The sequence below is a fragment of the Rhinopithecus roxellana genome, chromosome 12 (assembly GCF_007565055.1).
Source record: "Rhinopithecus roxellana isolate Shanxi Qingling chromosome 12, ASM756505v1, whole genome shotgun sequence".
Lineage (NCBI taxonomy): Eukaryota > Metazoa > Chordata > Mammalia > Primates > Cercopithecidae > Rhinopithecus > Rhinopithecus roxellana.
The window spans coordinates 100,288,846-100,301,934 of record NC_044560.1 but is presented as its reverse complement, the minus strand read 5'-3'; the positions used below and the strand labels follow the sequence as shown (position 1 = coordinate 100,301,934).

The 13,089-nt window shown below is 48.9% G+C and overlaps 1 protein-coding gene across 1 annotated transcript in view; it reads right to left on the bottom strand.

Moving 5' to 3' along the window:
- Positions 1-13,089, bottom strand: part of RHPN2 (rhophilin Rho GTPase binding protein 2) — an 88,186-nt gene that overhangs the window by 32,538 nt on the left and 42,559 nt on the right. The window contains exons 4-6 of the mRNA XM_010367003.1: positions 9,568-9,643; positions 1,486-1,563; positions 533-657 (exon numbers count right to left, since the gene is read on the bottom strand). Coding sequence (XP_010365305.1) covers positions 533-657; positions 1,486-1,563; positions 9,568-9,643 — 279 coding nt within the window. The remainder of the gene's footprint in view (positions 1-532; positions 658-1,485; positions 1,564-9,567; positions 9,644-13,089) is intronic.

Here is a 13,089-nt window from a genome sequence, read left to right as displayed (position 1 = left end):
GAGTAGCTCATGCCTATAGTCCCAGCTACTCAGGAGGCTGAGGCAGAAATATCACCTGAGCCCAGGAATTCAAGACTAGCCTGGGCAACATAGCTAGACCCCGTTACAAAAGAAACCTGATCTATTTCTGTTGGTGCTTTTGTCTCACTGGACAACACCTGATTTTCTCTTTCTATTTCCCTCTCTCTCTCTCACTCACACATACACATGCATGCCCCCCCTATCCAATCTGAGACAAGAATCTTGTTTCTGGCTAATTCCACTTCAGAGCCCCGTGCTTCCCCAGTGATACAACAAGCAAGAAAAATGTCTCTTCTCCTTGGCTCGCTTGTTCTGAGAAGCAAGAGGCCACAGTCTCCCCACAGACCACCTTCATAAATAAATACCAATGTATTGACATATTTTTAGACTTCCCCAGATAAATGCAAGATAGGAAAGGGGGCTGAGGTGCACAGGGGCGCCCACAGAGGGGCGTCTGTGATGCTGAGGCTCCGTGGCACGTGAAGCCTCAGCACAGACCTCAGGCACTTACCAGGTGAACAGGAGTCCCATCTGCCGCGTGGGTGGGAAGAATCGACTCTCGACAAAGCCCAGTTGGATGAAGTATGTCATCAGCAGTTCCACCCCGGCCTCATCCCGGCTGGGCGTCCGACAAGCCTGCAAAGAAAAGAACCCCAGAGGGCATAGGCAGAGGAGGACACAGCTGACGGACCTTCCTGGAAGGTGCCCTGCACACACCAGCAGGTAACCTGTAACTATTTCTGCAGTATGATGACCTCACTGCTGGCACTGTAAACTCTAGGAGGGGTAGAAAGAACCTGGGAGGAAGTCAGAAATCCTGGAATCCAGGAGGCAGGTCTCTCCCCTTCTATGGTTTTCCTTTTTTTTTTTTTGAGACGGAATCTTGTTCTGTCACCCAAGCTGGAATGCAGTGGTGCGATCTTGGCTCACTGCAACCTCCACCTACCGGGTTCAAGTGATTCTCCTGCCTCAGCCTCCCAAGTAGCTGAGATGACAGGCATGTAGCATCATGCCTGGCTCGTTTTTGTATTTTTAGTAGAAACGGGGTTTTGCCATGTTGGCCAGTCTGGTCTCAAACTTCTGACCTCAGGTGATCCACCCGCTTCAGCCTCCCAAAGTGCTGGAATTACAGGCATGCACCACCATGCCCAGCTAATTTTGGTATTTTTAGTAGAGACGAGATTTCACCATGTTGGCCAGGCTGGTCTGGAACTCCTGACCTCAGGTGATCCGCCCGCCTCAACCTCCCAAAGTGAAGTGCTGGGATTACATAGGCGTGAGCCACCGCACCCGGCCTCCTTCTCCGGTTTTCTTACGCAGCAAGTGGCATGGGTGATCCAGCAACCCCCAAACCATCACCTCCATCCACCCGCAATTCTGTTAAGACCACAAGCATGCAATCATGGGGTACCCTAAAGACTCGGAAAAGCCACCCTCCCCTCTCTGCTGCACACAAAAACTTACTTGTCTCAGATCCATAAGATCTGCAATTTCATCTTCATATAAATAGCCATCTTCACTGTAATGTTCCAGGATAAAATCCTTTAAGAAAAATGAGGTCAGATACTATAAAATGTGATTGAAAACCGTTTATGTGCATAACAGTAACATGTCAATTATGAACCCGTTTTTAAAAAGGCAGAATAAAGAAAAACTTATAGGAGACAGAACACTATAGTGATTTTCAAAGTGGGGGCATTTGTTTCCTTAATTTTATGTAGTTTTTTTGGTCACCCAGGCTGGAGTGCAGTGGCACAATCTCGGCTCACTGCAACCTCCGCCTCCCGGGTTCATGCGATTCTCCTGCCTCAGCCTCCCAACTAGCTGGGATTATAGGCACCTACCACAACACCCGGCTAATTGTTGTATTTTTAGTAGAGACAGAGTTTCACCATGTTGGCCAGGCTGGTCTCAAACTTCTGACCTCAGGTGATCCATCCACCTTGGCCTCCCAAAGTGCTGGGATTATAAGGTATCAGCCACCGTGCCAGGCCATAGATTTACTTTTTTAATTTTTTAATTTTTTTTTTTTTTTTTTTTTTTTTTTTACCAGGGTTTTACTCCTGTTGCCCAGGCTCCACCTCCCAGGCTCAAGTGATTCTCGTGCCTCAGCCTCCCGAGTAGCTGGGATTATGGGCATGCGCCCCCACGCCCAGCTAATTTTTGGTAGAGACGGGGTTTCACCACATTGCCCAGGCTGGTCTTGAATTCCTGGGCTCAAGCAATCCATCTGCCTCAGCCTCCCAAAGTGCTAGGATTACAGGTGTGAGCCACTGCACTCCACACCAATGTTTTTAAATGTTGTGTTGCTTCAGTAAAAATGAAGAGTTGAAGTTAATTTTTTGCTTAAAAATGTCTTTGTGCCCTGGCACCGTGGTTCACATCTGTAATCCCAGCACTTTGGGAAGACCAGACAGGTAAATCACTTGAGCCCAGGAGTTCGAGACCAGCCTGTGACCTATACATTCAACTATACTGCAAACACCACAGATATTCAGGGGCTCAGACTTGCAATTCCGGGCCTCCCTCAGGACCTGGACAAGTTTCCCAGCACAGACCCTGAGGGTAGGATTGTCGTAACAGTCCCCAGACATGGATTTCCTTTGCCAAGAAGACCCTTAACCATGTTATAAAGGCATTTTATTTTATTTTATCTTTGAGGCAGGATCTCAGTTTGTCACCTAGACTGGAGTGCAGCGGCGTGATCTCGGCTCACTGCAGATTCGACTTCTCCGGGCTCAAGCAATCCTCCTACTTCAGCCTCCCAAGTAGCTGGGACCACAAGCATGTGCCAGCACACCCAGCTAATTTCATTTTTGTATTTTTTTTTTTTTTTTTTTTTTTTGAGACGGAGTCTCGCTCTGTCGCCCAGGCTGGAGTACAGTGGCGCGATCTCGGCTCACTGCAAGCTCCGCCTCCCGGGTTTACGCCATTCTCCTGCCTCAGCCTCCCAAGTAACTGGGACTACAGGCGCCCGCCACATCGCCCGGCTAGTTTTTTTTTTTTGTATTTTTTTAGTAGAGACGGGGTTTCACCGTGTTAGCCAGGATGGTCTCGATCTCCTGACCTCGTGATCCGCCCATCTTGGCCTCCCAAAGTGCTGGGATTACAGGCTTGAGCCACCGCGCCCGGCCTTCATTTTTGTATTTTTTAATAGAGATGGGGTTTTGCCCTGTCGCCCCGCCCCTACAAGCGCTGGCTCCCCCAAGCTGCAAGAAAGGTGATCACATAGATTGCTCAATTATGTCTTCCCAATGACTGTGAGTAACCTCTTTACACAACTTCTACATTAAAGCTCCTCCTGTTTTTGTGTGTTCAACGCACAGACACAAACAGACAAACACTTGTCCTACAAAAATGGATTTGTACTAAATATACAACTCCGCTGTGCCTTCTTTTCCTTTTTATTTTTTTAAGAGATGAGGGTCTCACTCTGTTGCCCAGGGTGGAGTGCAATGGTGCAATCATTGCCACTGCAGCCTCAAACTCCCGGGCTCAAGTCATCCTCCCACTTCAGCTTCTCCAGTAGATGGGACTCTAACTGTGCACCACCACACTCAGCTAATATTGTTATTTTTCATAAAGACAGAGTTTTCCTATGTGGCCTAGGATGGTCTCGGACTCCTGGCCTCAAGTGATCCTCCCACCTCAGCTTCTCAAAGTGTTGGGATCACAGGCATGAGCCACCACACCCAGCTGACTATGCTTCTTTTCTTTAAACATGGCCATGGGCTGGGTATGGTGGCTCATGCCTGTAATCCCAGCACTTTGGGAAGCTGAGGCAGGTAGATCACTTGAGGTCAGGAGTTCCAGACCAGCCTGGCCAACATGGTGAAACTCCGAGACGGGCGGATCACGAGGTCAGGAGATCAAGACCATCCTGGCTAACATGGTGAAACCCCGTCTCTACTAAAAAATACAAAAAACTAGCCGGACGAGGTGGCGGGCGCCTGTAGTCCCAGCTACTTGGGAGGCTGAGGCAGGAGAATGGCATAAACCCAGGAGGCAGAGCTTGCAGTGAGCTGAGATCGGGCCACTGCACTCCAGCCTGGGCGACAGAGCGAGACTCCGTCTCAAAAAAAAAAAAAAAAATTGATTTTTAAATTTTTTAAATTAAAAAAAAAAATAGGTGAGCATGGTAGTTAAAAGGGGTCAGGTGTAGTGACCCTTGTCTGTGATCACAGCGCTTTGGGAGGCCAAGGTGGGAGAATCACTTGAGACCAGGAGTTTGAGACCAGCCTGGACAACACAGTGAAACCCCATCTCTACAAATAATAAAAAATTAGCCAGGCGTGGTGATGCACACCTGTAGTCCCAGCTGCTCAGGAGGCTGAGGCAGGAGGATCACTTGAGCCCAGGAGGTTGAGGCTGCAGTGAGCCATGATCACAGTTACTGCACTCCAATCTTAGGTTCACCTCATAAAAGTCAAAGAGGATTTTGATTAAATTATGTATGTATTCCTGGATTTCAAACTTAGTAAACTAGGGTAGACTAACATACTTAGTGGGATAAAAAATTATTTAACTGGCCAGGCACAGTGGCTCACGCCTGTAATCTCAGTGCTTTGGGAGGCTGAGGCAGGTGGATCACCTGAAGCCAGGAGTTCAAGACCAGCCTGGCCAACATGGTGAACCGCCCCCCGCCCCCCGCCCCCCGCCCGTCTCTACTAAAAATACAAAAATTAGCCGGGCATGCTGGCAGGTGCCTGTAATCCCAGCTACTCAGGAGGCTGCCGCAGGAAAATTCACTTGAGCCCAGGAGGCGGAGGTTGCAGTGAGCTGAGATTGAGCCATTGCACTCCAGCTTGGACGACAGAGTGAAACTTCGTCTCAAAAACAAAACAAAACAAAAATCCTAACTGAAACCCACTGTAAACATTAGGGACAAAATGAGAATTTCCACCATCACTGTTATTACTTAGCCTAATTCCAAACATTCTCTAGCCCACACATTAAGAAAAATAAGAGACATAAAATATTTGAAAGGAACAATCAAAATAACTTTTTGCAACATAACAGCATGTTTATAAAACCCAACAGCATCAACTAAAACATTATGAATAAGAATTCAATAAAGTGGCAAAGAAGTTAACATATAAAAGTCAATAGTAAAAAAGAAAAGTCAATATTCTTCCTTTCTTATATAAGCAATAACTAATTAGAAAAACTTAACAGACAGTCGGGTGCGGTGGCTCACATCTGTAATCCCAGCAGTTTTCAAGGCTGAGGCTGGCAGAACATTTGAGGTCAGGAGTTTGAGACCAGCCTGGTCAACATGGTAAAACCCTGTCTCTACTAAAAATACAAAAAAATCGATGGGTATGGTGGCAGGTGCCTGTAATCCCAGCGACCCAGGAGGCTGAGGCAGGAGAATCACTTGGACCTGGGGGACAGAGGGTGCAGTGAGCCAAGATTGCACCACTGCACTCCAGCCTGGGCAACACAATGAGACTGCCTAAGGAAAAAAAAAAAAAAAAAAAACCCTAACAGAGAAACAATACCTTTCACAATAGCAACAAAAGTACATTTCTAGCGATAAAATTAATATAATTAAGTAGAAAACTATTAAACTTTACTGAAGGACAGATGTTATTTCATTTTCTTTCACTGATTTGAAAAAAAATTTTTTTTTTTTTTTTTGAGACAAGTATTATTCTGTTTTCCAGGATGGAGTGCAGGTGCTCAATCATAGCTGACTGCAGCCTCGACCTCTTGGGCTCAAGCAGTCCCCCCACCTCAGCCTACCCAGTAGCTGGGACTAAAGGTGTGAGCCACTGCGCCTGGCCCTATTTCTTTAAAATAAAACAAAATTGGCCGGGTGCAGTGGCTCATGCCTGTAATCCCAACATTTTGGGAAGCCAAGGCGGGTGGATCACTTGAGGTCAGGAGTTCGAGACCAGCCTGGCCAACATAGTGAAACCCTGTCTCTACTAAAAATATAAAAATTAGCTGGGTGTGGTGGCGGGCGCCTGTAGTCCCAGCTACTCAGGACGCTGAAGCAGGAGAATCGCTTGAACCCGGGAGGCGGAGGTTGGAGTGAACTAAGATTGCACCACTGCACTCCAGCCTGGGTGAGAGAGCGAGACTCCCTCTCTAAATAAATAAATAAATAAAATAAAATAAAATAAAACAAAATCACACTGTGAAGCTTCACTGATTATAAAATATCACATGGACACCCAGGTCAGATTTGAAATGGAATTGCCCTAATTCAGTCTGCTGAACCACTTCTGCAGTACCTGTGTTTCTCTCAAATCTGAAAGAGAAAAAATACAACAGAAAGTCCCTCCAACGTTCTCATTTTCATATGACTGACATTTGTAGAGACTCTTTTAGGCTAAAATGACATGGTTGGAAGCCTGTGCCGAATGGCAGTTGGCCATGTCCACAACATGTGAGTATTTTCATTTGCTTTAATGTGAAATTCAGCACATGACCCAATTGAATCCTTAAAAATGCCTATAAAATTCCTAAGTTTCTCCAAGAGACTCTCCCTTTAAAATGCTTGCATTCTTGGCCAGATGCAGTGGCTCACACCTGTAATCCCAGTATCTTGGGAGGCTGAGGGGCGGATCATCTGAGGTCAGGAGTTCAAGACCAGCCTGGCCGGGCGCGGTGGCTCAAGCCTGTAATCCCAGCACTTTGGGAGGCCGAGATGGGCGGATCACGAGGTCAGGAGATCGAGACCATCCTGGCTAACACGGTGAAACCACGTCTCTACTAAAAAAATACAAAAAACTAGCCAGGCGAGGTGGCGGGCGCCTGTAGTCCCAGCTACTCGGGAGGCTGAGGTAGGAGAATGGCGTAAACCCGGGAGGCGGAGCTTGCAGTGAGCTGAGATCCGACCACTGCACTCCAGCCTGAGCAACAGAGCCAGACTCCGTCTCAAAAAAAAAAAAAAAAAAAAAAATACCAGCCTGGCCAACATGGTAACACCCGTATCTCTACTAATAAAAAGTAGCTGGGTGTGGTGGCACATGCTAATCCCAGCTACTTGGGAGGCTGAAGCAGGAGAATTGCTTGAACCTAGGAGGCGGAGGTTGCAGTGAGCTGAGATCGCACCATTGGACCCCAGCTTGGGCAACAAGAGTGAAACTCCATCTCAAAAAAATAGCTTACATTCTTGTAGCCCAGCACCAAGCAACAGACAGAAACTTCTACAATAGCAGCAACAGACATTTCCAGACACGCGGATTGTTTTGAGTCCCACAGACCAGTGGCAAGTCACATCTATTTTTGCGCAAACTTGGGCCACCCTGCACCTCATCCCCTTTCCCCTCCTTGATGGAATTTGGAGGCGACTGGTTAAAAACTCAAACTGATGGAGTTGAAGAGGGAAGGAAGAGGAGCGTAATCCAGGCACAGGATGGTCTCCCGGCCCCAGCCTGGTGGCACGGCCTCTCCTGTGTTCTCCATTGAAGCACCTCTTCCACTTCCCACTTTTTTTTTTTTTTTTTTTTTTTTTTTTTTGAGACGGAGTCTCGCTCTGCCCCCAGGCTGGAGTGCAGTGACGCGATCTCGGCTGGCTGCAAGCTCCGCCTCCCGGGTTCACGCCATTCTCCTGCCTCAGCCTCCCGAGTAGCTGGGACTACAGGCGCCCGCCGCTACGCCCGGCTAATTTTTTTGTATTTTTAGTAGAGATAGGGTTTCACTGTGTTAGCCAGGATGGTCTCGATCTCCTGACCTCGTGATCCGCCCACCTCGGCCTCCCAAAGTGCTGGGATTACAGGCGTGAGCCACCGCGCCCGGCCCACTTCCCACTTGAATCCCCAACAGACCCAAGGGCCCCGCAGGCAGGGCTGTGACCTCCGGTACCCAACACAGTGCCAGACACAGGTGGGCTTATGAGGATCTGCCAAACAGGAGAGGAGTCCAGATACCCAGGAATGTGGCAGGGGAGCATACAAGCAAAGACTCTGGTTATTCAAATATTTAAGGGGAATGAATTGATGTCTTTGATTTCCTTTAAAATTGCATCATAAATAAGACAGACTGATGATATTAGCCATTACCTTCATTTTCTTTTTTTGTTTGTTTTTTGAGACGCAATTTCACTGTTTCCCAGGCTGGAGTACAGTGGCACAATCTCAGCTCACTGCATCCTCCACCTCCTGGGTTCAAGCGATTCTCTCGTGCCTCAGTGTCCCAAGTAACTGGGATTATAGGCATATGCCACTATGTCCAGCTAATTTTTTTTTTTTTTTTGAGACGGGATCTTGCTCTGTCGCCCAGGCTGGAGGGCAGTGGCGTGATCTCAGCTCCCTGCAATCTCTGCCTCCACCTCCTGGGTTCGAACAATTCACCTGCCTCAGCCTCTCAAGTAACTGGGATTACAGGTGTACACCACCACATCCAGCTAATTTCTGTACGTTTAGTAGAGACAGGGGTTTTACCATATTGGCCAGACTGGTCTTGAATTCCTGAGCTCGAGTGATCCGACTGCTTCAGCCTCCCAAAGTGCTGAGATTACACGCCTTTAGCCATTACTTTCTTTTTTTTTTTTTTTTTTTCTGAGACGGAGTCTTGCTCTGTCGCCCAGGCTAGAGTGCAGTGGTGTAATCTCACCGTCTCCTGGGTTCAAGCAATTCTCCTGCCTCAGCCTCCCGAGTAGCTGGGATTACAGACGCCCACCACCGTGCCCGGCTAATTTTTGTATTTTTTATTAGAGACAGGGTTTCACCATTTCGGCCAGGCTGGTCTCGAACTGCTGACGTCATGATCCACCCGCCTCAGCCTCCCAAAGTGCTGGGATTACAGGCTTGAGCCACCGCGCCCGGCCAGCCATTACTTTCAATGGCAAAAACTGCAATTACCTTTGAACCAACCTAACAGACAGAAAAATGCACAGATGGACAAATATGTGAGGAAGCAATGCTGGCAGTGTGTTCCTGGAGGAAGTGAGTACACAGGGGTTTGCTATAAAATTCTTAGAATTTTTTGAGAAGTTTGGAAACTTTTATAATAAAATCTTAGAGAAAAAAACTTTAGCTATTCTTCCAAAAACATAACCTAAACTGGTTACATGATTTAAGAAAAAAAAAAATACTATTAATAAAAGAGGATATAAGTTTTAAATTTCAAAGCATATCCACTACAGACCCTCTTTGACTTGGCCTCTTGGGGAAGGCCGGCCTGGGTTTCCAACCTGCCTTGTCTAACACCCAGGAGGAGCTTCAGAAGTCATTAAAGGCAACAACAAAAATCTGGCAGGAATAAAGGCACAAATTATGCACGTAGCTGGCTGAGAAAGGCCTCAGGTCACTCCGTAGATATCAACTGACTCTGCCTGTTGAGCCTAAGGCCATTGCAAGAGATACATATTCTCTATCTCCATTTTTTTTCTTTTTTTGGAGACAGGGTCTCATTCTGTTGCCCAGGCTGGAGTGCAGTGGTATGATCACAACTCACTGCGGCCTCCAACTCCTGGGCTCAAGTGATCCTCTTGCCTCAGCCTCCCAAGTAACCGGGACTACAGGCATGCGCCACTGTAAATGGTCTATTTCCATTTTAAATACTGAGTCCAGTGCCCATGGCTTTGAGATTTACCTTGAGGACAACTGAAAAGTCGACGTCTTTCGTTTCCTTCAGGCCAAGAGGAATCAGGGGAATTGTAAATGCCTCCCTATGAGGAACACAACAAGGTATGTATCAACACCCCAAACCGGACCCCTGGGTATCCCATGGCCTTGTCCCCAGCACCCCAGCTCAGGTGTGCGCCCTCTCTTTGCCCCATCCAGTACTCACCTGGCTGATGGGCTCATTTTCCATAAGGATGACTCTGGTCATGCCCCACCCTCTGCTCTAAAACTGACCCCAGCTCCCTAACACTGCTGGACCACCCTGCCTAACACATCATGCCCCTGGTATCTTGACACTGATTTATCTTCCAGTCTCAACACCTCAATGCTTCTTTTTTTTTTTTTTTTTGAGACAGCGTTTTGCTCTTGTTGTCCAGGCTAGAGTGCAATGGTGCAATCTCAGCTCACTGCAACCTCCTCCTCCTGGGTTCAAGGAATTCTCCTGCCTCAGCCCCCGGAGTAGCTGGGATTACAGGCACGTGACACCACAACCGGCTAATTTTTGTCTATTTTTTTAGTAGTGATGGGGTTTCGCCATGTTGGCCAGGCTGGTCTCAAACTCCTGACCTCAAGTGATCTGCCCACCTTAGCCTCTCAATGTGCTGGAATGACAGGCACGAGCCTCTGCGTCCAGCCCAGTCTCAATGCTTCTTTGAGGCAGCTGTGCTGAGAGTCTATCCTGTGCCAGGGTCTGTGCCCAGTGCACTTGCTGCTCCCACCTGGGTGTACCACCCTGCTGCCCTGCGCTTCTTTTGTCAGCTCGTCACCCCCTCCTCCTCTGCTCCCCTCAGCGGGCCCTACGGCTGTGGCAGCTCTCCAGCACCCTCCCATTCGCAACTCTGGGTTCGCAGGGGCCTCTTCTTCGTAGTATCGAGGTGTCCCACCACCAGCACAGGAGATGCTGTCAGGGCAGGAGCCCCATCTGACAGAGTGCACCTGCCTCCCAGCCCAGGACCAGACACCCTCCACCTCCTCTCCCCCAGCTGACCACTCGGTAACCACAGGTCACCCGGGGAGTGCTCCCTGAGCCTGCATTCCTAGGGGCAGGGCCAGCAGGAAGTGAACGGAGCTCAGGCTGTGTTTTGCAAACAGGGATTTAGCTCCCTGACCTGTAACAGGAGACCTCCTTGGGCTGCTCAGCCCAGCCCCACAAGAAGGCCAGGAAGGCTGGGCAGGGCGAGGGGACAATGCAGCTGTAAGCTGAACCTCGTTTTGCAAGCTGAACCTCGCTCTGTGGCACAGCTGTGCTACAGCAGGTGAGACCCATCCCGGAGGCATGGAAATTCGGATCCTGCTGAAGGCTCCTCCAAGCTATGCAGGGCGGGAAGCCAGGTTTGCGGCTGTCCAGGCAACAAGAAGAGGAGGAGTGAGTGTCCTGACCCGAGCTCCAGGGCACCCCAGCCCCAATATGGCACTGACAGCGCCCTCTAGGTGACCTCAGGCCTCCCTGAGTTTTTCATCTGCACCATAAGGTTCTTTCTTTCCCGCCTACCTCCTAGAAGACTGTAAAGATCAACCGTGCTAAGAAAGAAACAATCTGCTTTGAAAACAGATTAGTGCAGGCCGGGTGTGGTGGCTCACACCTATAATCCCATCACTTTGGGAGGCTGAAGTGGACAGATCACCTGAGGTCAGGAGTTCCAGACCAGCCTGGCCAATATGGTAAAACCCCGTCTCTACTAAAAATACAAAAACTACCTGGGCATGGTGGTGTGCACCTGTAATCCCAGCTACTCAAGAGGCTGAGGCAGGAGAATTGCTTCAACCAGGAGGTGGAGGTAGCAGTGAGCCAAGATCACACCACTGCACTCCAGGCCTGGGTGACAGAGCAAGACTCCATCTCCGGGGGGAAAAAAAAAAAAAAAAATCAACCATGCCAAGAAAGAAACAATCTACTTTGAAAACAGAAGAGCGCAGGACCCAAATGCATGGTGTCGTGTTGAATCTGCACAGCTCTCCCTCTTCCCAATGACACAAGGCAGTGACTGGCCACTCTAGAGCCCAGGGACCACCCCAGGGGCCTTCGGTTCACTCTGTGGGAAGCCCTGTGTTGCATGTCCCTGTTCTTCGGCACAGCAAATGCGAGTATGGAACAGCCAACATTTATTACCAAAGCTTGGATCCATCTTGCCTCCTCCAGAACTTGAACTTTTTGGACAAAACACTGGAATTGACCACCAGAGCATAGGCTGGGAGAACCTTCCATTAGCTGTCATATTGACCAGGCGTTCAAAACTGCACAGGAGGCCAGGTGTGGTGGCTCATCTTCACCAGTTCCACCCCTTTGGCTCTGTGTTTGCAGGACCATCTTGTGGACCCCGGCCTGTTTCCTGAGAAGCCGAGGAATGGTGTGCTGGGGGACAGCAGAGACAAGGAGCCCATGGCCCTAGATAGCACAGTCTATCACGGGAGCAATTCCACCTGCATCCTCCAGGAGACCTCCCTGCGATGTTGACTCAGGACCCTGCTTCTGTCAAGACCACCCTGGCCAACATGGTGAAACCCTGTCTCTACTAAAAATACAAAAAATTAGCTGGGCATGGTGGCACGCACCTGTAGTCCCAACTACTCAAGAGGCTGAGGCAGAAGAATCGCTTGAACATGGGAGGCAAGGTTGTGTGTGGTGAGCTGAGATCGTGCCACTACACTCCAGCCTGGATGACAGAGAGAGACTCCATTTCAAAAAAATAAAATAAAACGGGGCCGGGCACGATGGCTCATGCCTGTAATCCCAGCACTTTGGGAAGCCGAGACAGGCGGATCACGAGGTCAGGAGTTCGAGACCAGCCTGGCTAACATGGTGAAACCCCGTCTCTACTAAAAATACAAAAAATTAGCCAGGCGTGGTGGCTTGTGCCTGTAGTCCCAGCTACTCAGGAGGCTGAGGCAGGAGAATTGCTTGAACCTGGGAGGCAGAGGTTGCTGTGAGCTGAGATCCCACCACTGCACTCCAGCCTGGGCAACAAAGCGAGACTCCATCTCAAAATATATATATATATATATATATATAAAACAAACAAACAATAAAAACTGTATAGGAGCCCACAGGTAAGCCAGGCATGGGGCGTCACAAAGGGAAGAGCCAGCGAGGTTTCACACACTGACGCTTCCCCTCCAGCTCGGAAACCACCCTGGTGCCCTGCGGAGAACCAGCACCAGGAAACACACGTTCCATAGGTGACTCAAGGTTCCCAAATCCAGGGAGCTATTTTCCGACTGAGTTTCCCCTGGGGCCCACCTACTTTTTGAGCAGTCTCATGACCGCACTGAAAAGGCACGTAAATCCTTCTCGGAACTGTCTCAAAGTTATTTCTCCTTAAAAAGAAGCATTTCACTTAGCATTTTGTTTTGTTTTTGTGTGTTTTGAGACAGGACTTCTTTCTGTTGCCCTTATTGCAGTCTCGACCTCCCTGGCTCAAGTGATCTTCCCACCTCAGCCTTCTGAGTAGCTGGGACTACAGGTGTGCACCACCATGCCTGGCTAATTTTC